Source organism: Notolabrus celidotus, chromosome 6 (assembly GCF_009762535.1).
Source record: "Notolabrus celidotus isolate fNotCel1 chromosome 6, fNotCel1.pri, whole genome shotgun sequence".
Lineage (NCBI taxonomy): Eukaryota > Metazoa > Chordata > Actinopteri > Labriformes > Labridae > Notolabrus > Notolabrus celidotus.
The window spans coordinates 18,650,539-18,677,349 of NC_048277.1; the positions used below are offsets into that span (position 1 = coordinate 18,650,539).

The 26,811-nt window shown below is 44.3% G+C and overlaps 1 protein-coding gene across 8 annotated transcripts in view; it reads right to left on the reverse strand.

Annotated features, from left to right (window-relative positions):
* frmd4a (FERM domain containing 4A) overlaps positions 1-26,811 on the reverse strand; it is a 99,892-nt gene that overhangs the window by 56,329 nt on the left and 16,752 nt on the right. The window contains exon 1 of one of the 8 annotated variants that reach the window (XM_034685533.1): positions 11,914-12,340. The exons of 3 other annotated variants lie outside the window; for them this stretch is intronic. In XM_034685533.1, the coding sequence (XP_034541424.1) occupies positions 11,914-12,006 (93 nt within the window). In that variant the 5' untranslated portion in view covers positions 12,007-12,340. Of the gene's footprint in view, positions 1-3,203; positions 3,842-11,913; positions 12,341-26,811 lie in introns of those variants that run through there. 4 more of the 8 variants (XM_034685532.1, XM_034685531.1, XM_034685530.1 and 1 more) reach the window with 4 other exon arrangements.

A 26,811-nucleotide genomic window follows, 5' to 3' on the forward strand; every position in this document is an offset into this window, starting at 1 on the left:
TCACTGTCTGATTCATCTCATCCCGACCTACAGGCAGAAGTTAAAAACGGCTAAGCCTGTAGTTAGGACTGTGAAGAAGTGGACGGAGGAGTCAAAGCAGGAGTTACAAGCCTGCTTTGATTGCACTGATTGGAGTGTTTTTGAAGCTGCATCAGGAAACCTCAATGAACTCACTGACACTGTGACTTCATACATCAGCTTCTGTGAGGACATGTGTGTGCAGACCAGGACCTTCTGCACATACAACAACAATAAGCCCTGGTTCACACCTCAACTGAGGAAGCTGCGTCAGGCCAAAGAAGAGGCCTACAGGAGTGGGGACCGGGACCTGTTCAAGCAGGCCAGAAACAAACTGACGAGGGGGATCAAGGTAGCTAAGAGGAGCTACACTGAGAAGTTAAAACAGAGCTTCTCTGCCAACGACCCCTCAGAAGTTTGGAGAGGCCTGCGTGAAGTTACAAGCTACAGGAGACCCTCCCCCCACCCTGAAGGTAACAAAAGACTAGCTGACGACCTGAACAGCTTCTACTGCAGGTTTTCACACCCCACACCCGAACACTCTGATTTACCTGGCCCCCCCACAAGCCCCTCCCCACCCCCCTCTGACCCCCCACCCGCGCTGACGATCTGTGAAGATGAGGTAATCCAGCTCTTCCAGAGACAAAAGACCAAGAAGGCTCCAGGACCAGACGGCGTGTCCCCCTCCTGCCTGAGAGTCTGTGCTGAGCAGCTGGCCCCCATCTTCACAAAGATCTTCAACACATCGCTGGAGCTGTGTGAAGTGCCCTCATGCTTCAAAAGCTCCACCATCATCCCAGTCCCAAAGAACCCACCATCACAGGACTCAATGACTACAGGCCCGTCGCCCTGACGTCTGTGGTCATGAAGTCCTTCGAGAGACTAGTGTTGAGCCACCTGAAAGACATCACAGGCCCCCTGCTGGACCCCCTGCAGTTTGCCTATCGGGCAAACAGGTCGGTGGAGGATGCAGTCAATATGGGTCTGAACTACATCCTGCATCACCTGGACTCCCCCAGGACCTACGCTAGGATCCTGTTTGTGGACTTCAGCTCTGCGTTCAATACCATCATACCAGACATCCTGCACCAGAAACTCACCCAGCTCACAGTGCCGGCCTCCATCTGTCAGTGGATCACCAACTTCCTGACGGACAGGAGACAGCAGGTGAGGCTGGGGAGCATCAAATCCAGCACCCGGACCATCAGCACTGGCGCCCCACAGGGATGTGTTCTCTCCCCACTGCTCTTCTCCCTCTACACCAATGACTGCACCTCAGGAGACCCCTCGGTGAAACTCCTGAAGTTTGCAGATGACACCACCGTCATCGGTCTCATCCAGGACGGAGACGAGTCTGCTTACAGACAGGAGGTGGAACAGCTGGCCCTCTGGTGTAGTCAGAACCATCTGGAGCTGAACCCGCTCAAGACGGTAGAGATGACAGTGGACTTCAGGAGAAGCCCCCCCCCACTCCCCCCCCTCACCATCCTGAACAGCACTGTGTCTACTGTGGACTCTTTCAGGTTCCTGGGATCCACTATTTCCCGGGACCTGAGGTGGACCTCCCACATAGACACAATCAGAAAAAAGGCCCAGCAGAGGATGTACTTCCTGCGTCAGCTCAGGAAGTTCAACCTGCCTCAGGAGCTGCTGATCATGTTCTACACCTCCATCATCCAGTCTGTTCTGTGTACCTCCATCACTGTCTGGTTTGGCTCTGCAACCAAACTAGACAAACACAGACTGCAACGGACTATAAGGACTGCAGAGAAAATCATCGGTGTCGACCTGCCCCCCATCCAGGACTTGTACCGGTCCCGGGCCAGGAAACGGGCAGGGAGCATTACCGCTGACCCCTCACACCCTGGACACAATTCTTCAAACTCCTCCCCTCCGGCAGGCGCTACAGATCACTGTGCGCCAAAACAACCCGCCATAAGAACAGTTTCTTCCCCCAGGCTGTCACTCTGATGAACACTAAACCATAACAGTGTCATACCTGTCAGATAAATACTCTCTGTAAATATACATGTAGATATACAATGCAACAATTCTCAAGCAGAATTCCATATTTCTATTTTTTGTATTATTTAACTTCTATTTTATAATGTAAAACTACCTCTGCAACTCACCACTGCACTTTATCATATTATTTTAGCCTGTACATATTAGTCAAGCTATTTGTTGTTTCTTTGTATTTATAGCTAAGGTTATTGTTATTATATTTTCATTTTATTTTTTATTGTAGTTCTTATTCTTATTCCTATTCTTATGCCTTGTACAAAGAGAGCACAGTTTACCAAAGTCAAATTCCTTGTGTGTTCAAGCATACTTGGCGAATAAAGCTGATTCTGATTCTGATTCTGATTCTGAATACTGATCAACTATTTTGCTGAATCACAGCTAGAAAAACAGTGCCTTTTAATAAAGCAATGAAAATCAGTCATTAATCAAGCTGCAGACACATTCAGTGTGTTCAGAAGTTTCCACAGAGCTAGACTCAACATGTAAAGTGATGGTGGCACGGTGACCAAACCAGACAGCTTATAACAGTTTCTCTGTGTGTTTTGTATGCGAGTATCCACCTCTCACATATCAATTCAAACACTCAGAGGCTTAACAGCTCAGTTACCGGGCCCTTAATAGTGACCCTAGCAACACAACTTCCTGTTAAGGCCCTGCATCCTTCCTGGGGAGAACAGCAGCCACAAAAGAGTGCTCTCCACAGGGGCGACAAAGTGAAACAAAGCCGTGTTTTTAAAATGCAACAGATGAACTTGGCGGGACAACACTCTGCATGCACCTTATGTGTTCCACTTCACAGGCAGGAACTCGGCCACAAGGACATGTAACCTAGATCTGTCCTCCATGCTTAATGAAACAAATCAGTCATGTTTGGCTCGGCCCCTGGACATGGCCCCTGTCTACAGCCTGGAGGACACCTGGCCTAAAATGCCTCTTCTGTTCTCCCTGTGCCTCCATGCTTCTGTTGTTAGACTTTGCACAAGACTGGAATCTTTTTATTTGAACAGCTACCTAAGCCTTATCTCGACACTTTCAAGCCTTGCAGACAGATAATAGTGAGTTGCAGTTATATTTCCTCTAAATGCACACAAATACATGCTTTTTTAATGAATACGTTTTTTTTTTTTTTGCATATATGTCATATGTGTGATGCAGCCTACCTGGTAGAGTGGCCTAGAGACACACCTGTGTGTGTGCAATAGATGCAGGGGTGCAGGGAGGTTCCTGGCATGCACACGAAGACGTCTTAGGGCTGAGTAGGTGAGAGTCCACAGCAAACCCTGCCGAGTACAGACCGCCTCGTCTAAACCCAACAAGACTGCCTCCATAACTTCACACAAACTTCACCCAAGACGATGTTGCAGTACGAGGCTTTATCAGTGAACTATCCACAAGTACTGCCTTCAAAAACCTTTTAGGCAGAGGTGAGCCATTACAGGTAAGATCCACAGAGGCCCATGTAATGATCAGGAATTAGCCCCTGTTGTCCTCTTGGTACCACTGAGCCACAGTTGATATTTTCCTCTCTACAGATAAATCATAGATAGACAAGACATCCCTGTGGCTGTCTCATCTCCTCGCCTTACTCCCTCCCTCTCTGTTCTCTCAGTCTCTCCGGGATTCAGCAGCCTGATGCCTCCTCAAGGTCACACCGTGTTAGTCCTCCTGTCCCAGTCCCAAACAGCCAGAGGTCCACGCTGACCCTTTCTCTCTCCTTCCTCCTCTCTCTTCCGCTCTCTTTTCTTCTCTGTGGAGAAATGCACCGTTTGTCCATTGGTCTGAGCGTCACAAACACAAACATTCCAACTGAGGAAATGCAGCCAGTCCCCGAGTCTGAGTTGTTGTTTTTAAAGCGACATGCACTCTCATGCTGCTGCTGCTGACAGGAGCAGCAAACAGACACCATTTGAGAACTCTGAAGAGGATTCACTTTAAAATGCACCCATAATCCAGTGGTGCACGGAAATGTTCATTCATGCACAAGCGGACAAGCTGATTTAAAAAAAATGCTGATCCTTTTCCACCAATAACATGAGTAAGCTACTTTCTTGCAGCTCTTGGATTGGTGCCAGTATGCTTTTAAAAAAGGAGACATTTTTTCAGGGGAGCCAGTTTTCCCAGGCTGGAGTAACCTGACCTGACCTGATCAAATTCTTTTCTATGACTTCAGAAATATCCAGTCATCTGGTTTTCTCTACTGGCTGGATGTGCTCCCTCTTTTACAGAATGTGACAGCATGTAAATATGATTGTTTGAATCAAACTTTGATTATTTGAAACAGAAACACACAATGAAGCTTATCTTACATTTGCTCACACACAACCATTTGAAACAATGGCTACATGGAGGCAACACAAGGACCACATACAACCTGTGCCAGGCCTTCAGTCTGTGTGTGTATCCCTGCCAGGCAGTGATACACTCTTGACTTGGCAGCACTGCTTAAACAACTCAGTATTCTCTGAGTGACATGATTCTTTTAGATAACTGTGAGAAAACAACCCAGGCTTAGGAGTTTTCTAGCTTCAACAAACCAACACTAATCTTCTTAGTCTCAAATGATTTCTTCTGTATGTCAGTCTAAACATTGAGAAATAAGACGGCCATGTTTGTCTGTTTTTTCAGTAGAAAGTGATCCTTTTTTTTTCTATGTGTTCCTTCCACTTTCATCAGAAAGCTATGATCAATAAATTCAATAACTCTGTGCTCTACAGTAATTCTTTGCCTGCCTACCAAAACCAATCTGACTGTGGGTGGATTAAATGTCCTCTCAGAGCACGCTCTGATTCATGGAAGGGTTTATCGATGCAAGGGGTCTCTCCAGTTCTGCTGAGCAGGCTGTGTGTGTATGTGTGTGTCTGTGCCATACTCAACAACATTTCTTATTAACACATGTTAGCATTTACATGAGTATATGTTTTTTATTTTTAAGCTAACATCATGAAAGAATAAGTGATGTTGTTTTAAATACTGTGCTTTTTCTCTCTCTTACTCATCCTTACTTTCTCAAGCCACATGCTTCACTATCCCTCCTCGAAGACACCCGTTTCCCATCTCTCTCTCTCTCTCTCTCTCTCTCTCTCTCTCTCTCTCTCTCTCTCTCTCTCTCTCTCTCTCTCTCTCTCTCTCTCTCTCTCTCTCTCTCTCTCTCTCTCTCTCTCTCTCTCTCCTCCCTCTGTCTCTCTCTCTCTTCCCTCTCTCTCTCCTCCCTCTCTCTCTCCTCCCTCTCTCTCTCTCTCTCTCTCTCTCTCTCTCCTCTCTCTCTCTCTCTCTCTCATGCTGCCCTCCCAGTGGTGTCTTAAGAAACCCATGAGGAATGTGGGGCATTCCTGTAGTGTGAATTTTCCAAAAGGAATCAGGGTTACACACACACAAGACTGGAGACGTTTACCTCTCAGCCACTGTAATTTATGAGGGGTGTAAATATTTGTTGTGGTAGGGAGGGAGGCAGGAGCGTTGGTATGACAGTGCAGTGTTCCCATGATTCTGTGTGCGTGCAATGTCCTGCTGAATCCTGGGAAAGGTCAGGCAGGCCTTGTGATGTAAACAACCGGCACTGGAGTGTCAGCTGAAGAAGAAGAAGAAGAAGAAGAAGAAGAAGAAGAAGAAGAAGAAGAAGAAGAAGAAGAAGAAGAAGAAGAAGAGAAGAAGAAGAAGAAGAAGAAGAAGAAGAAGAAGAAGAAGAAGAAGAAGAAGAAGAAGAAGAAGAAGAAGAAGAAGAAGAAGAAGAAGAAGAAGAAGAAGAAGAAGAAGAAGAAGAAGAAGAAGAAGAAGACACTGTTTGGGCTTTTATGACGAGCAGACAATCTGAGATATTACTTTTTCTTTCATATCAATCAAATATAAGTCAACCACGTCTCTCTCTCTCTCTCTCTGTGTGTGTGTGTGTGTGTGTGTGTGTGTGTGTGTGTGTGTGTGTGTGTGTGTGTGTGTGTGTGTGTGTGTGTGTGTGTGTGTGTGTGTGTGTGTGTGTGTGTGTGTGTGCAAAGACATCCCAGTCTTGACACAGACTTTAAAGTGCAAAATCGGAGGTAAACTCTCTCCACTCCATCTCCTCTAAACCCCTCTTACTTTCTCACGTCTCCATCTCTCCCTCCTCTCTTTTCCTCTTTCATCTTTTCCCTCATATCACTCTCTATCTCTCAATCTTCCTCCTGCTGCTCTCTGATCTCCACTCAGGCATGGTATACTAGAGTGCAGGCAAGTCAGAGAGAGAGAGAGAGAGAGAGAGAGAGAGAGAGAGAGAGAGAGAGAGAGAGAGAGAGAGAGAGAGAGAGAGAGAGAGAGAGAGAGAGAGAAAAAGAGAGAGAGAGGGGATGAGCAGTGGAGGGAAATGGGTCACAGACACCATAAACTCTGAAGAATATTCTCAGCTGAGGCACTCCTGCACACAAGTTTGCCAAAAACAAAGTGTAGATGAGGAGCAAACGCATGCTTCTCTGCTTTAATTATAGCTTTAAACCACCTTGCAAGTTCATTGTCAACCCCCCTCCCCACAAACACACACACACACACACACACACACCACCATCATTTGATCGAGATTATAAGTGACAAACGTGTACAGACCCAGTCCGAAATTCAATTCTGATCAGTCCACTTTAATGTGATTGTATTAGAGGTGCAAGCAGGGAAATCAATAACATAACGTAATGTGGCTCAGGAGAGAGGTGAAAGCTTCTTTATGTTTCTGTGTGTGAGAGAATGTGTGTGCATGCTGTGAGTGTCAGTTTTCTTTTTTTATCTGTGTTTGCTGGAGTAAAATGAGAATACGATTTACAGTGCATGAGCGTGATGAAAGACCCCAACGATGACACAAAACCTTTGAAGTATCAGGACGCTTAGGTCTCTTAAGTATAGAAGTTGACCTAGTTCATGTGTTAGATGCTGTAATATGCTACACACACATCCACAAAAGGGTGTTCGCACACACACACGCACACTCTCAAGCTAATCATTCTCTCTTTGCCTGGCAGATAAATATTAATGAGGATTACTATGTTACTGCTGCAGAACCCACGGGAAAACAAGAGACTGCACCTCTCTCTCTCTTTCTAACAGCTCTGTCTCCTTCACTCCTGCATGCCCACCCACACACAAGCACACACACACTGCAACTAGCTCCAACATCTTCAAGAAAGTCTTTAAATTTAACACAAATTCTTCCTTTTTTTACTCTCTTTCTATGCCTTTTCTTCATATTCACAGGCAAAATCATACAATACACAGAGCCACACACACACACACTGGACTATGAATAAACCCCTTCATATGTGTGAGTCACAGACAGTGCCTGCGTTCTCATCGAGTCGTGTTATCACTGCCTAACAAAGGGCACAGATTGTGCTGGGATATTTCAGGAACATTTCGGGGTCTCCACATCCTGTTTTTTGGGCCAGATGGAATTTAACAAACTCCTTCCCATCAACCCACACTGCTCTTTTTTCTTCTCTTTTCTCTGCTCTATCTCTTTCTGTAAAAAGGATTCCACCCAGACATTTCTAATAAAAGAAGAGCTAGGATAATGAAAAAATCATTTGGAGCTCTGCATGGAGGCCTGCAGTGGATTGAGGCACACAAACAGACTCACACACACACACACACACACACACACACACACACACACACACACACACACACACACACACACACACACACACACACACACACACACACACACACACACACACACACACACACACACACACACACACACACACACACACACACACACACACATATCCGTTGATCCATTGGGGATGTTTTGGCAGAGGACAGAGGAGTCCACTCTCTCCATAGCTACCCCTGCAAGCAAACTGTCTCCATAGAGAAAATACATTATCAGCAGCTCCCTGCCTTCAGCCTTCACTCACAGTCAATAGGCGATCATCTCCTCATTGTTTGATCAGACTTACTTTGAACTAGTGTGCAGCTGTGCGTGTGTCTGTAGGTCTGCGGGTTGATTTTGGACGGGGTATAAAAAGACAGAAAAAAAAAATCATAACGGAGAGTGATGAAAGAGACTGAGTGGAGGGAATAGAGGGTAGGAGGTGTGGATTCCCCCCCTTTTGCCTCCCTCACTGAAAAACATTCTTCCTTCTGAGCAGCCTTGGGGAGAAAAGGGGGGTCCCCTTTCATGCCAATCAGGGTGTGGTACAAGCGGGGCCTTCAGGAGTCTTTAGCTCCAGTTATAACCACATCTTTCTTTCTCTCTCTTCCCTCTTCTTTGTCTCCTTAATTGGACTGACTGACCACAGCTTCCTCACCTACAGTCTGGGGGGGGGAGTTGAGACCCCTAGGAATCAATACTGTAGCAAGGTAATGCAAAAGAAAGCTCCTTTTTGCTAAAAGGAAACTTATCTGCATGTTGTTCCCTGTGCTGCTGCTTTAATGAATCATGACTCTAATGTCCAAACAATTAGATCAGTCTGATAAGAAAGAAGCAGAGCAACCTGACCCACAGAGTGCCTGGATCCAGCGCTGACCTTCTCCCTGATTGGTGCAGACAAGATGTGTAAAGGTAATAGGGATCGATTAGTATTCTTGCCTCATCACAAACCCGGCTAACTCTAGCTTTCGGGCCTTTTGTGGTAAATCAAAGTCGTACTATTGTCTGTTTGCATTCCTTCTCCCCTCATGAATGTGTGTTTTCTCAGAATATGTCTTCACTCTGTATGTGTTTGCCCGTGTGAACTTCTCCTCAGTTGACAGTGATCCGCCCCTCCCACCTTTAAACCCCTTGCTCCCCTGCCGAGCCCCCTGACAACAACATGTTTCCCTCGGAGAGCGATTCCACCTCCTGAAATCCGAAATGTTTTCCTCACACACACAATCACACTCACACGTCTAGCTCTCTCTCTCTCCTTTTTTCACACTCCCTTTGTGTGTTGGTTGTTTTTGTTCTTAATTTCACAGGAAAGAGCTGAGCAGCTTAGCATGATAGCGGGACAACAAAGGCGGAGTATAATCCTAATTCAGACAGCTCAGAGAGGTAATCTAAACAGTAAACATCCTCTTAAAGAAGCTGTTTTAAACTGTCAACACTAACTGTGTAATGTATTATCGTCATATTAGACTATAAACACTGAGGGCTTTGCTGGGACTGTAGGTAAGTCATTGGATTGCGTTTAGTCCACGCTGACATATTTCTTTCATGCCCTGCCAGTTCGACTCATTGAAACTCTTGTAATGAAAGGTATGCAGAAGGGAACGAAGCATGACAAGTCTTGATGTGAAGATAGGAGTTCTGAGCTACTTTATGAAGGGGGAGAAATGAGGTAAAGAAAAGAAAGTGATTCACAGAAAAAGGAGGACTCTTCTTCTTTTGTTCTGCGGCTAACGAGGCACTTTTTGTTCGGATGTGTCACAGCTGTTTAACAAAGATGGCTATGTTCCCGCTGTAGATATTACTCAATCAAGTGTGATAGAGCAGCACATCCATCATAAACTACTGACACAGGCATGAACATTTATCTGTGTTAGTTAAGTGACAGAGCACAGATGAGAGGATGGTCTGTGTGATGGATCCATTTTTAAAAAACCTACACTAATGGTTTTTTGGGGCAAAAACGTTGGCTCCACAAACATTGGGAGAGAGTAGCCAAAGGATATGAAAAGCAGGCTTTTAGATGTTAAAATGCTTTTAACTAGAACATTACCACTACAGCTGCAGATTTTGTCAATATGTTTTCTGTCTGCAGCACACAGTTACATAAGGCGGAGTTTGGATGATAATGCTACGAGTTATCTAACATGACAAGTCAGAGCAGGACAAAGCTGCAGCTGTGTACAAAAGTGAAAGCATTTCAGTGGTTTAGTAGGGACATGTGAAGGTTCAGTCTGAACCCAACAGAAAAAGTCTCTAGGGTAGAAACCTTTAGCGCTCTGCACCTTTTTTTTTTATTAAAGGGAAATCAGCCAGACAATTTTATAATTGGAATTCACTTTTCAGTCATCTTTGTCAATCTCTTCATCACTTTTCTCTCTGCGTGTACGGTCTGATAACCATTTTGAAAATGTGATGAATTCACAGCCGTACCCAGCAGGCTGATACACATCCATCTTTCCAGTCGTTTTTCCAGGAACACAGTAACAATAATGCGAGCGAGTGTATGCAAATCACAGCAAGTAATCCCCCCCTTCAGTCTGTCTGCACACAGCTGGCTGCAAGAAGAAAGGGAAGCACAGAACAGGAATGCAATCAGGAAAGAGAGAGAGAGAGAGGGTGAGAGACAGACCTCCCTCCATCCCTGTGTGAGAAAATCATCTTTTCTCCATTCATTAAGGTGCTCTGAGTGACTGCGTGTGTTTGTGTGTGCATGTAAATGCATCCAATCAGTACCAGTAGCAATTATTATCTCTTTGAAAAGGAGGGTGAATTTTCAGTTTCCTCCAATCAAGCGGTATTATGACAGGCAGCCACATTCAGTTACATCAATCAGCTTGCCTGTCAAAAAAGATTTAATGAAACACAACCTAGAGAGTTTGGATGGTGTTATCTGCACAACTTTATGATGTTCAAAATTCCTCAGGTTTCTTGTAGTCTTACTTCACTATAAAAGAAGTCTTGTGTTTTATATGTGTGTCTGTGTATGAGATGTGAAGGTTACGGTAGTTATTTCTGTGTCGAAGCAGGTTGGGAATATGTTTATCTGGGCTTATTAAAGTGAAAGCAGCCTTCATCCAATATGTAGAAGAAACACTGTGTTATTTATGACGGCATGAGTACAGTATGCGTGTGCTTGTGTTTGTGTGACTGTATCCTCTGCATGTTCAATCAAAGAGAGAACCACAAAGAGGCCGGCAATTTTCACAAGAGCTCACGGCATTTAAAAGCCCAAATCAAAGAAAAAATTAGTGAGGTAATGAAGCTGAAGTCACACTGTGACGACTCAGGAGGAATGAGATGACCAAAAAGGGAACTGGGATTCATCATTGGTACGATCCAGGAAGTTGGGGTCTAAAAGGAAGCTGTTTGGATGAGTCGTAGGTCCAGCTGGCTCATCACCTGCACAATCCGGTCTCACTGATTCACTCAATACCAATGTGTTTACAACATGAAAGAGAGCGATTGAGTCAAACACACGCTCACAGCTGCAAACTTGCTGTGAGTATGTTCTTCACACACATTATGCAGCTTTTCTCGTGGTGTAAACAACATTGTGAGATAGCAAAGCAGGTGAGTCACCTGGCAGGTCATAGCCTGTCTTTTACAACTGACATAAAGGTTCACCTCACAACACACATTCCACGTCCTAAGCTGTGCTGGAAACTATTATCTCCTGGCTTCAGCCCACACCCACCACATTTACACAAACACATAAACACTGAAGCGCCTCATGTCTGGCAGACGCAGTTATCCCAATGTGAGAGAGAACAGCTCAGGAGAGACAGGATCCTGCGCTTCAAATCGAGCTTAACAAGGCTATGTGTGTGGCTTTTTGCTTCATAAAAGGAAACTAAGTCATGTCTCATGTCAGTTCAATTGTGCTGACTGTGACAGGCGAACACTCAGAGACAGCTCTCCCACAGTGAGACTTCCCTGTAACCTTGAAAAAGCGAGTACGGCAGTGGAATACATATAAGAGACTGACTGAGCACTGTGAAAAGATTGACAGACACGACCTGATGGGATGGAAACACAGAGAAGTATTGTCCACACTCCAGATTAATAGCTTTGCTCCTGAGTTGCCTTGCACCTAATACCGTCCCCTGGATTAGCCAGGAACCTTTTTAAATCCCACTTACACACTCACAACAGCACGGCAAGACACAGTCACCCAGAGAGAGAGAGAGAGAGAGAGAGAGAGGGTGAAAGAGTCACAGGAGATGGAGAAAGTGAGGAATGGAGGGGAGCTTCTGGTGTCTTACCCTCTCTCCACTGTTCCTCCTTAGAGTCCCCACCGGCAGCTTAAGCATCAGCCGGCGGGTTCTCCCAGGCGTCACTGCTCCCTGGACCACCATGGTACGCTCCAGAGTGTGTGTTTCTGTGGGCGTGTGAGCATGTGTGCAAGAGGTGGGTGTCCTCGCCGTCCCGTCCAGCCTGGCAGCCGGAGTTCCACGCGGGTTTCACGCGTGGGTGTGTTCCAGGAAATTAAGTGTTTGATGTCAGTGTGTAAGTTGTATGTGTTAGTGCGAGTCCTATGTTCCTCTATCCGCTTGTATATCCGTCCGTGTGGTAACTCTTCCCATTCTGCTCCTCTCTGCTACACTCCAGTCTGCCGCTCACGAGGTGAATGAGTGTGTGAGAGAGAGGGAGAGGGAGAGGGAGAGGGAGAGGGAGTGTGCTTTGTCTCTCCTCTCTCTTCTCCTCGCTCTCCTCCAGCTCTGGCACCAACCCCCCCTCCTCCCCCTTTGCCTCCCCTCCCTCCCTTCTACCCACACACACTCACTTCCTTCAGTTGGGGGCTTAACCAGGTCACTGGATTAATGTGACGTTACGGCTTTTATTAGCATACGCACGTGTCACGTGATCCAATAATAATTGTGTGTGAGCATAAATACACCCACCATGAACACACACATACACACACATATACACACACAGTCGTTACAGGGGATCACGTGGGGAACCTCAAAAGGAATATGGGATGTTTTGCCATCTGGTAGGGAGATTATCTTTGAAATCCCACATCCAGCTTTCTCTCCCTGCACAGTCTGGGATGAGACACAAAGGCAGAATACACACACACACACATGCACAACATGCATCCTTGCATTCACAATACTCATGCATACAGATGTTGATCACCCTGTCACCTGGTTATTCCTCTGAAAGCAGAAAACTTTAGAAGTTGGCCTCATTTTTATATTACTAATCTCAAACTCAAACCCTTGCACAGATCTGTATCACAATGTCTGCAGCCTCCCGTTCAGCTGAGTCAGTCCTCCGTATTCTCCACGGTGGTCTTTACATGTCCATTAAAGCTATTGGACTCATGAGTTACAACCACACCTAGTGACTTACTGTCATATTCTCATCATCACTCACCGCCGAGCTCTGTTTGCCTCTGCACATCAATACTGAACCGTCAGTTGATTAACTTAAGTGGATCAACACACACATGAAGGCATGCACAGATGTTCACCATGCACATATGCTGCACACGTGTATGGTAGGTTAAGCGGCGAATGCCCTTTGCTTGCTCTTGTATGGGCACCCTGTGGTAACCCAGTATAGTGCTGGATTATAACCAGTAAGATTAAGCTTGGTCATCCCAGTTATGAGTCGATTTGATGTGGGGGGTCAGAGGGTTTAAAATCAGATTAAAGCAACCAGTTGAAATGAACAATCATATAAGCTGTTTCCACCCCCTCCATATCATTTTTCAAGTAAGGACCCCCCAACAGCTTTTCGGACATGATATGAAAACACACGTTGTTCTAAAGCCACACGACAAGCATACAGGAGAAAAAAAATCATCTGCAGTAGTAATCCCTAGTAAGCATTATTTATTCATTATCCTGGCCCACATCAGTGTGTGAGTGGCTGTGGCCTACATGAGAAATATCAGAGGGCTATTTATAAACTTGAAGTGCAGACATTCAAGTCCTGCAGAAGAGATCCAGGAAGTATATATAAAAAAGGCCCAAACACCTGATTCTATCTCTTTATGTGGTTTGAGGTAGTCTGTGTGATGTGCATGTTTGACGATAATTCAGATGAGTGTTGACAGAGATTACCTGCCACAGCTGATCAGGGAGACAAAACCTTTCATTTTTCACAGGGGATCTCATGTGACAAGTCGACAGGTAGGAGAAGATCCTCTTTCCTAATTGAACAGTTTAAGTATGGTTTGTGTTTGTTTGTTCTCTTCTGCAGCTATGAGATTTTCCAAACTCCACTGCCGAAAAATCCAGGGAGTAATAAACCCTTATCTTGACAGGAGGAAAGAATAAACAAACAAACATCTTACCATTCTTGATGCCTCGGGCTAGATGCACAATGACCCATTTCAGTCAACAAGCACGCACAAATACAGCAAATGGGATTTGCTCTTGCTGATAAAAACATGTAAAATACAGAACTAGCATTCATAATAGTGCGTAATATATATAAATGAAAAACAAGCAGACAAAAAAGAGATAGCCACTGTCCTCAAAATACCCTCAGCTATTAATAGATACAAAAAACTTCAGATATCAGAAAAAAAGGGAAGAGAAAATAAAGAGATCACTTCGTAGCTATAAAGATGCTAATGAGGGAGGTGCAAACAAAGCGTCTGGGTTTTGTTTCTGTTTGTTTGTCTGTGTGTGTTGGTGTTTGTGTGTCTGCTTCGTCTTTGTTCATAGTCGTTGTAATAATAACAAGCACTGGTTCTCAATTGTTGAATCCAGGCTTTAATTTATCCTGATAACACAGCCGGTCTCTGCCCACGGCTGTCTGACTCATCCCTATGGTCCTCTGATTGTGTGTGTGTGGGTCTGTTATTCTGTATGTGTGGGTGTGTTTATGGAAATGCCCTCTAGCTGGACTCTCTCCACGTCCCAGACGGTAGGAGGGAGGAGGTTGAATGTTTATGTTTCAAGACTCCCAAAAAATTACAAAGGATTGAGTTACACCAGTATTGCACAGCAGACACAGATAAACAGTTAAGTAGCTAAACAATGCCACCCTGATAGCGTGATTCAATTTCCTCCTCACTGTGTGCCTCTGAGTGCATGGTAGTGTCGTCATTTTCTATCTCATGAGACTGAGATGAGCAGAAAGTCAGGCCTCCAAACCCTTCATCAGGCCAGAACCAATCATAATGACTTCTCCACAGGGGAGCATCCACTTCAATTATCCTCCCCTCGGCAGTGTCTGTGTGTGGAAGGAGGCCTGGGAAACACTGTTACATGCTCAAACTAACTGACAGCTGATGTGATTTCATAGGGAAACGGGGACGTTTGTGTGACTCATTGTGAAATCTGGGACATATTCAGATTTCTGGGAGAGATTTGATAGAACACGGGGACAGGTCGTCCTGGTCTGAGCGTGTCGCTCGGCAGAACATCTGCTCAACCTGCTGCGAGGTGTCTGTTTGTGTGTACTCGTGGGTGTGTGCACATACTGTATATCTGCTTGTGTGTCTTTCAGTATGAGGAACATTCCAGCCAAAGCCTGAAGACTGTTGATCACCTCCATCTTTGAATGAATATGACCTTACCATTGCTTCAACAGAAATAACTCTCTTTGTTTTAGTGTGGTTCACATTCAAACTGATACACTTCCATTATACAGTCATCTATGCCTTAATGGAATAAGAATCTCATTCCAATGGGCCAATCAGTTGTCTATTATGAAGGCAGCAGCAGACTTGAATGGGGCGCAAGATGTGCAATTTACTCCAGTGAATAGCACACAAGGCTCCTGAATTATTCACTGGAGTCTACTGGAAAGCCTCTGCCTGTGCTGGGCCAGTTGACAGCAGAATCTGGACCATGCAGTGGAAATTGAGGCTGAATGGTGATAGCTGATTAGCTTATGGATGTGCACAAAAAAACTGATTGACTTTATGGTAATTGTCTTTCTGTATTTGGATGATTCTGCAATCAGAGTGAACTCCAATGAGGCAAGAAAATGAAGCACATCTGCGAGATCTAGACTTTACCATTCAAACTTAATTCATTCCATGGGTAGAGGCTTCATTTTTATTTCCTAGAACAGTAGGGCTATAGTAACTGATATGTTTACTCTTTTTTATATTTTCCATATTCTTATTCCCTATAGATCAACAAAGCCATTAAAATGATAAGACTACAATCAAATATGCGGATTTCAACTATTTGATATGCATGATATAGATTTATTTGAGCCATTACTGTTAATTTGACAATAACGTGCTCCTGCGATGAGATTACCTATGTGTTCACGTTTTTTGTATTTTAAATTGCGTATTTTTTTCACTCCTGAGGGTAAGAAAGGCTCAGAAATATGCACATTTATTAATGTTCAATACCGACCAGCTCTGAGTGAAATTCCTTTTGTTAACACACAAAAGTCAAAGAGCAGTTCTGACTCTTCAATTATAATTTATTTTCTTTAACAGTGGACTAAAGCACACCTGTGCTTAATCATGTTAAGGTCTTCATCCAGCAACTTGGCCATCAAACTCAGCATTCTCACCGAACTAGTATCAGAGGTCCATGGTAAAATGTATGTCACTCGCGTTGTTGTCAGTCAGACTGAATGAATGTAGAAATCCCACTATACATGGCAGATGGATTAGTTGCTTTAACTTTTGGGTTGTCTATGCAGTTGTCAAACACACATGGATCCTAATGCTAATTGCGGCTATTGCTGCTTCATAGATCTTCTTTGTGATGAAGACTTTTCAGGTGGCTTAAATGATTTTTGGTTATACTTGAGGACTTTTTCCTCTTCTCAGATTACTTGTAGCCAACTGTGTGACAGGTTTTTGCAATTAGACATTGTCCTATCCTCCTCTGAAACAACTCAAACGAAACACACATGGGGACATCATTTTAACTTCTTGTCAGCTAACTGTGCCAGTGCTTAGTCTTCTTCTCTGTATATGGTGGATTGTATACCCCCATCTACTTCGGTCGGACCGGTAGGCTTGTAAGAAAGAAATATTCCTATATCAGCTGATAATTAGATCCCTAATATTCTGTTTAGCAGCCAAATTCAAATTATTCTTCAGTAGACTGAAACCAGTAAGCATTACCATTTCACATGTGCCATTGTAGAGCTTTAAATTGTGTTTTATGAGGTTAACTGTAATTTTCTAATAAATGCATACCATCTACCGTAATTGGTACTAGTACACAGACAAAAAATAGTCTATAGAATATAGTACCCACTCCTGTTTGAAGTGAAACGTGTACTGCCTTGCTGTGTAACTCATTTTCAACCTTCCTTTTTTCAGCAGGAACCAAGCGGCAACCTCCGGTCTCAAACTATGAAGCCCATGCGAAAGTGTTATAAACTGCAATACATTGAGAATCCACTTGAGGCTGGCTGTAGAAACACTGGAAACCGTATAGACACCAATTCAAAAAAGACGATCTTTGCAGCATTAATAAACAGGGGGGTTAATTTTTTTCTAACACGACGGTTCAGAAGATATTAAGATTACGAGTTTTTGCCCAAATAAGGACATGACTGACTTGACTCCCGGTCGGGAACACATAGCCGTTTAATAGGAGGCTCAAACTCCACCCCTTTACGTCACACTTTGACTGGTTGAGTTCAGCATTTCCAATATGGCTGCCTCCGTTGATTGGCTTCAAAACAGTGCTCAGGGACAGATGGGTGACGTCACAGATACTACGTCCATTATCTATACTGTCTATAGCTGGAACAGAAGACTCAGAGTTAAATGTTCAATGTTAGTGAAATCAAGAAGTACAAAAAGACGCACTAGCACAATATTTGTCCTTTTCCTTTGTTTGGTGCGTTGACAAAATGGGAAACATAGATTACGTCAGGTATAGGTTAAAACATGGGGCAGCTGCGACACACTGATAGCTGAATACTTGAAGCGCAGACCACATAATAAAAACATCCTGAGTCAGATCCTGGCCTTTGTTGCATGTCATTCTCCCCTCTTTTACAAAACTCTTTGACTTGCCTTGTTGTTTCAAGGTGCTCTACAAATAGGCTTGGACTGCCTCCCTCTCCCCTCCCCTGTTTTCTGTCTCCCTCTGTACCGTCTGCTATGAAACAAAGGCAAACACGCCAACAAGAAAAATAATCATTTCAAAAAACAAGACAAGCAAGGGCGAGCTGCAGAGAAAAGATTCTGGACTTTCTCCAAAGTTGTGCCTCAGTCCGGAGGGGTTTTGACACTCTGACTCCAGCCTCAAAGCGATCAATACTGCAACATGATTAATGCATATGGGAAAACAACTGTTTGTTGGAGAGCAAGCAAAAGTAAAGCAAGAGACAGAAACATGTAGAAGAGGGAAGAGAGAGCCCGAGCAAGGAGGAGGAGGTCAGCTTGCTGTAATTGAACAATTTTGTCACAGGGCAGAGGACACACCCATTATATAACAGCATGGTCACACACAATACACCCACTAGAGAACCTCTTTCTGAAACAACACGTGTACAATAGTAGAGTCAAAAGAGAACAGACGGAGAGAAGGGTGGAGAGGGTTTGACCTCTTAGTGTCAGTGCGTCACAGTGTTTGTGCTCCTTGCGGACCGAACGGTCTCACAGACCACAGGCGCTTTGTGACCAGCTCTCACATGAACTTCATAGCTGTTGGAAACAGAGCAGACAGCACTGAAAAGAGCAGCTGTGATGGAAACAACCCCATCCAGCTGAGGTCTTCCTCCGTCAGAGTAGACGAGGAGTAGGGTGGAGGGGGAGTACACCAAGGATCTGAGAGGAAGAGGAGTGAGAGAGTGAGAGAGAGGGGATGTTTAGCTCTGCCTCAGGCCTGCATCATGGAAGGGATGAGGATTGGTGGTGGGTTGGGGGGAGTAGAGGGTGGCGATGTTTGTGGGGGATGCAGGAGGAGATTCAATTAGGCTACACAAGGATTGAATGCATTTTTAATCACAGGCGCTTCATTTCTTGATGTGACTGTCAGCCTTTGAAAGAGGAGCTGCCATCTCCCTCTCCCTCTTTCCTCTCCTCACAGCTCAGCCGGCCAGCAACACAATACACGACAGCTTAGGCAGGAGCTGATATGACGCCAGGAACGGACGCTTTACAGCAGCCAGAAATAAAATGCAATCACCAGATACAGATAAGGTCTCTATTTCAGACATGTCACAAGGTCTCGTCACTGTGTATGTGGTAGTACAGTGATGTCTGTCATTTGATGAATTTCATGAAACACAGCTTATATGAAAAGACTAATTTTAGAAATCTTTCTCTTTTATAAAATCATCTACATATTCCCTTTGGCTTTGTGGCGATGGCAGGGCAGCGATCCTCCAAAATATAAGCTGATTTAAACATAACTGAAGGGTTTCTTCACTAGAATCTATGATTCTAAGCTGATAGGCATGACTCTGAAGCCATGCCATGTGCAGTCATGTGCTTCATATCTGTGATCGTACTCTTGAACGCAGAAGAATTAAAAGTGTTGACCTGAAAAATTCTACAAGCCTGCAAATGACTCCACTTTGATTTGTGCGGTTCGAGCAAAGCGTTTGAGGCAACAACATCGTGACCTCCTTTTCTTGTAGTAAAAAGAGGTTGTAGAAGGAAGTCCCATTCCCTGGGATTGTCTCGGCTTCCCTGAATCATTCATATGCACTGCTGTGTTAATGAAAATAGCTGTGCACCGTCGAACATAGCTGCGCACTCAGCTGCTGCTTTAAAGCAACGAGCGGCACAGATAGGACTCTGGAGATCCTTCTCTACTGGAGGATGGAGAAGCACCGTCATTATTCTAATCACCCTTAATATTACTCTAACAACCCCTGAGTCTGCTCACTGCTGGGCTCATCCACACATGCAGAAATGTCTTTACCTTACATGTATGCTGCAGCTCAGTATTTTTGGTTGGGTTTTCTGTTAGGGAACACTCCCAACAAAATCTTTTTCCTGTGGTAGAAGATGCCTGATCCATGACAAACTTCTGCTGCTGGTAAGCCTCCCCATAAAAAAATTTAATTCACCCTGCCTTTATTTGATGGTTCACTGAATCTGTCCTCTTCTTAGCTCATGTCGGCATGTCTTAACGTTTGTGTGTGTGTTTCCGCATGAGGTCTGGATGTACACAAACATTGCCTCATGCCTCTTGAGTGTGCACCCAGCCTGGAAAGGATGCAGTCAATTTGAATATTTCTAATTTGAGTATGCAAATCGGCCAGATAGCTCCCTGGTTTCCATCCTCTTCTTCCAGCAATTAGAGAAGTAAATAAATAAATATATAAGCTTTCTAATTAGGATGCTGGGATGAAATGGAGAGGAAGGAAGCATTTTCCCGACTCCCCTTTCTCCATCCCACATGCGGTGCATGAATAATCCAAATCCTTCCCCGGCCATAAACACTAATCTTTATTGCTTCAGTCATAAATCATCTATTGGATATATGAAAATGACCAAATCTGGAAAACAGGTTGATGGATTCAGGCATCAAATACCCACATATATCAATGACACTGATGCCCTGCAGAAGCATTGAAAAAGGTGCTGATAGTGTTCATTGAGAGTGCAGTTTATCTACTGTTTCCACTAACAGAAGCCCGTGAGTGCAAACAGTTTAAGGGAAACAGCAGCTTAGTGACAAAGTCATTACAGCAGACGGCAGATCAAAGCAGGACACTGCGTCATATTTGCAGTACGGTACAAAGGTAGAGTGTATGTGTGTTAGCCTGCACAGTAAATCACAATTTCATCCTTATGGTAACATTCCAAAAGTCTTGATTCAAAGCATTGACTGAGTATGATTATTTTATGTAAATTAGCAATTCTTTTATATCCAGCATGCAAACATTCCCCACCTTGATGGAGGCCTTTTTAAAAGGGTCATGCTTTTACTCCATTGTAATGGTGAGATGAAGCTCAAGCTAGCTATCAGCTACTCTCAGATTATTTTGGATTCAGGTGGGACTACAACAAGTAGCAACCTTGTATAGTGTCTGTTCTTTGCTGTGGCGTGCCGGGGGGGGGGGGGGGGGGGGGGGGGGGGGGCATCAAGACAGGTGAGGCCAGCAAGCTCAACAAGCTGGTAAAGAAGGCCTGGACAGTCTGGAGTCATTGGCTGAGAGGAGGTTGATGGACAAACTGCGAGCCATCCTGGACAACCCCTCTCACCCTCTCCATGATGAGCTGTGGCTGATGGGGAGCCTGTTCAGTCAGCGCATCATCCCACCAGGGTGCAAGACTGAACGCTTCAGGCGCTCCTTTGTGCCCACCGCCATCAGACTGTTAAACAGTAATGGAGGCCCCAGACTGCACCACGTTGACCACAGATTTATTTCACTTGTTGAACTTCTTCTTGATTGTAACCCCCCCCCCCCCAACGGTGGATCAATAAAGTAATATCTTACCTTAGTGAAAAAAATGGAGCGGAAAGTGCATAAAGCTGCAGTTCCTTCAGCGGCCACTAGAGGCTGGCTTAAAAACCCCATTGCAACCCAAAATAAAAAGCAGAATTAAACGTGTTTGCAGTTTGGTACAAAAAATAATTGATTTTTAACTTATTTATCTGTCACTTGTGAGAACTGTGTGAAGGATACATGTGTCTATTACTCATATGTTTTTAGAGTTATGCATGATTACACATAAATAGGGGCCTAGCTGATCTCACTGACATGTGGCTGCTTTGTAGCTGTATGCCAGGCACTAAGGCTAGGGCCTTAACTCCACTTCATTGCTGGTTTTTATATTAGCTGGTAATTAGCTGCAGGAGTCAGCATTTCCACTATGGTGTCATCTTTGGACTTCATAAAACTTGACAGAAACCAGTGGGTGATGTCACTGAGACTATTTCCATGTTTATGTCACAAAACGAACACCAGCTCTACGTTAAATACAAGTATCTAAAATGCACTCTAATAATTGATATATTCATCAGTAGCTCCCAAGCAATAAACTGGTGCTGCGGGACCCAACACATGAGCACCGACCACAAGAACATCCTGCATTAACATTTATGGATGGATGGATGTTCATGGTGAACTACATGTTTGGAGGGTTGTGATGACTGGAAGCTTAAATGCCTAAATGAGGATTGCACCTTATCTAATTATCAAACTGTCATATTTTTTTAATTTCATACAAGCCCAATGTGTACGTCACTGTATCCAGTGTTTCTATATTTGTTTTGTTTTGGTCATGATTGCAGTGTCAAGCACTTTTTCATTCTAACAGCCTGCATGCTTTGTAGACCACAGAGGCCTGAGTAATCTACCTCTAACCAAGCGTCACAGTCAACAGAAACCCGGCGATCACATTCATTCGACTTTCCTCCATTTCCTCATTCCTCTTTCATCCCTCATTTCCTCATTCTCAGTCCTCCTTTCCTTCACTTGACGAATTTATGTGTCACTAATCAAAAGATTAATCACTATCTGCAGATAGATATGAAAACTGCAAACCACAGAAGACGTGAGTAAGCCAACTTACTAGATTTGATACTCTGGAGTTGGCTGCTCCATGCAGAGTTAATATTCCCCCAGTTCTGTGCCCACTAACATTGTGGTGAGTCATTTATTGGCCGTGCAGTCCAGGTTAGAATCTGGGTTAGTCAGTTTATTCCCTGTCTCTCCCTCTGCAGAGAGGAAGACAGTTGACCAATGTGTTCTTTTGGTACCAATTAATGAGAAAACATCTGGAAAGAGATGTGGACATATGTTGGCCTCTGGTATCAAACTGTAATTATGCAACCCGGATGTCACCCGTGAACAAATTAACATAAAGAGAGAGAGTAAGGGTGAAGAAAGATAATAGCAGTCAGTTAAATGAAAGATAAGACAATTATTTTAATAAACAAATAAGCAAAAGTGGACTTACAAAGACATCCATAAGCATGTGCTCCAGGGTCACCTCTATGTCCTCAAGTCGGGCTGCAAGAGTCATCGCTTAGCTCGTCCAAAATACCCAACAAAAAAAGACAAAGACTCTCAATCAAGACCCAAATTTGTCTCAATTGCCCTTTTCTATGTCTCTCTGTAATTAGCTGTGAGATGACTTAAAGGAAGTAGTTGACCCATGTCAGTCTTTCACATCCTAATTCCCGAAATGTTTGCATCATGGCAGCCTTGAGAAGTCCAGACTACATTCTCCACAGTCTCCCTTTAATTCTCCATCAAACACGGCTAACAAAACAAGTTTAAGTCCAGGTCTTCACTTGGCTCCACAACCCCTCTGGATCCGTGCTCAGAATGCATCCAAAAAAGAGTGTGCGATCCTTTCAAAGTGCTATGATCCATGTGTGCATCCTATGGCTACCAATGAGGAAGTGCAACAGACTAGAGCTTTGTTGTCCCCTCTTCAGATCTGAGTTATGATCCATAGCTGAGATACAGACACTGACAACTCCCTGGCAGAGGGAAGGTAGAGGGTGGGCCTCTCTGCTCTTAGGATGCTCAGACGAGGAAGCATAAGGCTTGATGGGAGAGCTAATGGTCAGAGAAGCAACTGCTCTGTGATGAAGTCATATCAGTTTAATCTTTTTTATATCTTCTTCTTTCACATTCTCAAAGTTGTTTGAACAGGATATCTCCTCCCTCTTTTCCCCCCTTTCTGTCTCTCCCTCTTCTTTTTTTTCTGCCCTTTCAGGTCTCTGTCCACAGTGGGCGTCTTTGTGTGAAAGGGAGAGCCTGGGGCAGCTGATGCCCAGTTCTGGGTGCTCTTGGCTGGGGTCATCCTCTCTTACACTGGGCCTCTCATCAATAGGCCTTTGTAGAGGCCTCATTAAGGTCCAGCCCTTGGATGAGGAGACTCCAATACACACTCAGAGGGGAAAACAACTGTGATATGGCATGGATCTATGACTGGACGCTTATGTAACAGATATAGGGAGGGGTGGCTGGGTGGTTGGGGGCTGCAGAGGACAGGGCATGTGGGGTAGAGGGCTGACTGGGAGGAGAGGGGAGGGAGGGATGGCTAGGGTACATAGCAGAGGGGCAATGATTCAGTGAGGGAGGAAGGAAGGTAGAAGAAAGGAGGGGAAGCAGGGGGATGACGGAAGTTGGTGGGTTGCTCCGTGGAGAGGGTTGTTATTGTTTTTCTGGCAAACGCTGGTGGAATGTACCCCCCATTCTCTTTTATTTAACCAGACTTACAGAAGACAGAAACAGAGAGACTGAGTCACACGGCAGGGGGTGAAGAAGAAAGTGAGTTTAACTGGGATGTACCAACAAACAGAATGAGAGCTGAAAGGAGGTAGAGGCACACTGAAGCCCTTTCACACATGCATTATACACTATACATAATTCACACAACATTATGCACTCTTAAGAAAGTCCAGACATTACCCAGAGGAGCTGCATGTGAAAAATGCAAATCTGCAAAACAGTTTCCTTGAACAGTTCACGAGAATTAACCTTTTGGCTCTTCAGTGAAAGGTCTGTTTGATGTTCAAGTGAGCCATTGAAATCAGAGCTACAGACTGGGTGTTGGTGTTGTCATTTTTGGCATCCACTTTCACTGCTTTGCGGATGACACCCAGCTCTATCTGTCCAGTGAACCCAACTCCATCCCCCCACCCTCCCCTTCACCCACTGCCTCTTTGAGATCAAGTCCTGGTTCACTGGTTCCTGGTTCCACTCTCATATCAATAACATAACCCGGTCTGCATACTTCCATCTCCGCAACATTAATCGTCTCCGCCCCTCTCTCACCCCTCACACCACTGCTGTCCTGGTCCACAGCCTCGTCACCCACCGTATTTACTATTGTAATTCACTCCTCTTCGGTGTCCCTCACAAATCCCTCCATAAGCTTCAACTGGTTCAGAACTCAGCTGCCAGTAACATCACTAGAACCCCCTCCTTTCACCAAATCCTCCCCGTCCTGCAGCAGCTTCACTGGCTCCCGGTCAAATTCAGAATCTCATTCAAAATCCTCCTGTACACATTCAAGGCCATCCACAACCTCGCCCCCCTGTATCTGTCCGATCTCCTCCCCATTGTCACCACCACTCGCTCCCTCAGGTCTTCCTCTTCCTTCCAACTCTCTGTGCCCTCTGCCCGTTTCAGAGCTTTCAGTCGCTCTGCTCCCCAACTCTGGAACTCAAAAGCCATCCGTTTCAGTCCGCATTCTCTGTTTAATTTCCACTGCTTCATTTTTAACTTGGTGTTACTTTGCTTGTTGTTTTTATTTATTTTATCGTGTTATTTTATTGTGTTTTAATCTTTCTGTAAAGTAGCCTTGAGTAATAAAAAAGCACTTTTAAATAAAATCTATTATTATTATTATTATTATTATTATTATTATTATTATTATTATTTTATGTTGCATAGAGTTAGACTTCTTAATACTCTGGTGGTGTATACATCAGCTGCATATTCATTTACAATCTTTCTGAGTAGAAATGTCCTGATTTGTCCTGCATTTGGGAAAGAGCAAGTCAAGACTATCAATCGGGTTGTTAGGACAATGTCATGAGCTCTTCGTAAAAAGCAGACATGATAAAAAGGTACAGAAAAAAATCAGGTTCCCACATACATTAAAATATTTCTTAGGCGGAGGAAGGTAATTTCAAGTGTATTAGAGATAAGGGAAAATGTGTCTGTCAGGATTTTTGGACTCACAAACTGCACTTACACACTTGTAAATACTAGGGGTGTTCATCATACTTGCATCTTCTCTCTTCCTCCTTTCTCCTGCAAAGTTCTATCTCAGCCTCACCATGTCTCAGAGACATCCATCTCAATCTCCACCCCCTGTACTCCTCCTGAGCCATACAGATACATAGTGACATTGACCTTTGCCCTCTGACCTCTCCTGGGAGTGAGGTCCACAGCATGAGCCACTCATCACTCCGCCCATCAACTGTGTGGAAAGGAGCAGTGGAGTGTGACTGAGTCTTTTGCACAGCTATGATTCTGTGCCACACAGAAACACACACACACGTATGTGTATGCATGCAACCCATCACTGGGTGTCAAAGACAAAGTGCATGGACTCATCAGTCGTTTGTTGCCCTCAGGAGACTTTCCTGTCTCAGTTGTAATGCTGCCTGCTGTGAATATGTAACACCCCCATTAATAACTCAGAAATATCCCTCTAATTCTCATCTGCATGCCGCTCATGCATTATAAATATCCTGCAGCAGGGTGGAGATGGACAGTATATGGCCACTAAGACTTGTGAAGCAGGTGGCACGTGGAGACCGAGTGCAGTGGAGGGAGTTGAGAGCGGCAGGTAACCGAACTAGACTGACGGTCATCATTAGTGAGGAGCTTAGCCCCCGACAGAGACGCAGCACAGGACAGTATGTCCCTGTCCCACTGTGACACCTAGGTACTGATAGGGTTAACACCCAGATTTTGGTGTGTAATCCAGTGTTAGTACATGTGTGGGAAAGCCAGTTAATGTAGTAGTGCAAAACATTAGTGCAATTGTCACAACAGCCATCTCAGATAGAGCTACATATCTGTAACACTTTTTGAATTCTACACAAAAACAAGACACGTTGTACTCATACACACTTGTAGTTTTAAATACATACACAACAAATATGTTGTTGTGTGATTTAGATAAAAGGTGGTGTTTGAACTGCCTACAGCTCCTTGTCTTTGCACAGATTTACTAAAACTTTAGGTGGAATTGACAAAAGCCCTTTGTAAACGCTCATGATAATTCAGATTTCTGAAAAAATATTTAAAAGAGTCAAAGATACTCATACAAAACATATAATACAACACTGACAAATTTAAAAGGCAACCAAAAAGTATCTATATCGACATAAAAACAGTCCTGTTGCATCAACAAGCATTATCTAAAAATCATCTTCACCACACTTCACAATACCTTCTGATGAAGCGTACCGAGGTCCGCCAAGTTTTTCCATTTTTCTCCTCCCCCCTCGTGGAAGTCAACAATCCCACTGATCCAGTAAGCAGGAAGAACCCCAGCGTGTTGGTGGCTATCGCAGCAGCTCAGACTGATCATGGCAAAATTCCTCTCCAATTCTGCATCATCGCAAAGGCTCTGAGTACAGTTTTGTTCGGTTATTCTAATATTGAGCTAGAGAGAGTACAGACTGTGTGTGTCTGTGTGAGACAGATTGATTGTGATATCCACCTGGCGTGGAAAATAGGGATATGCGCTAATCAAACTGAGGTTTGGGAGCACACACTCGCAGATTCAAAAATAGTGTCTATTCCAGACATGTAGATAAAGCAGCTTA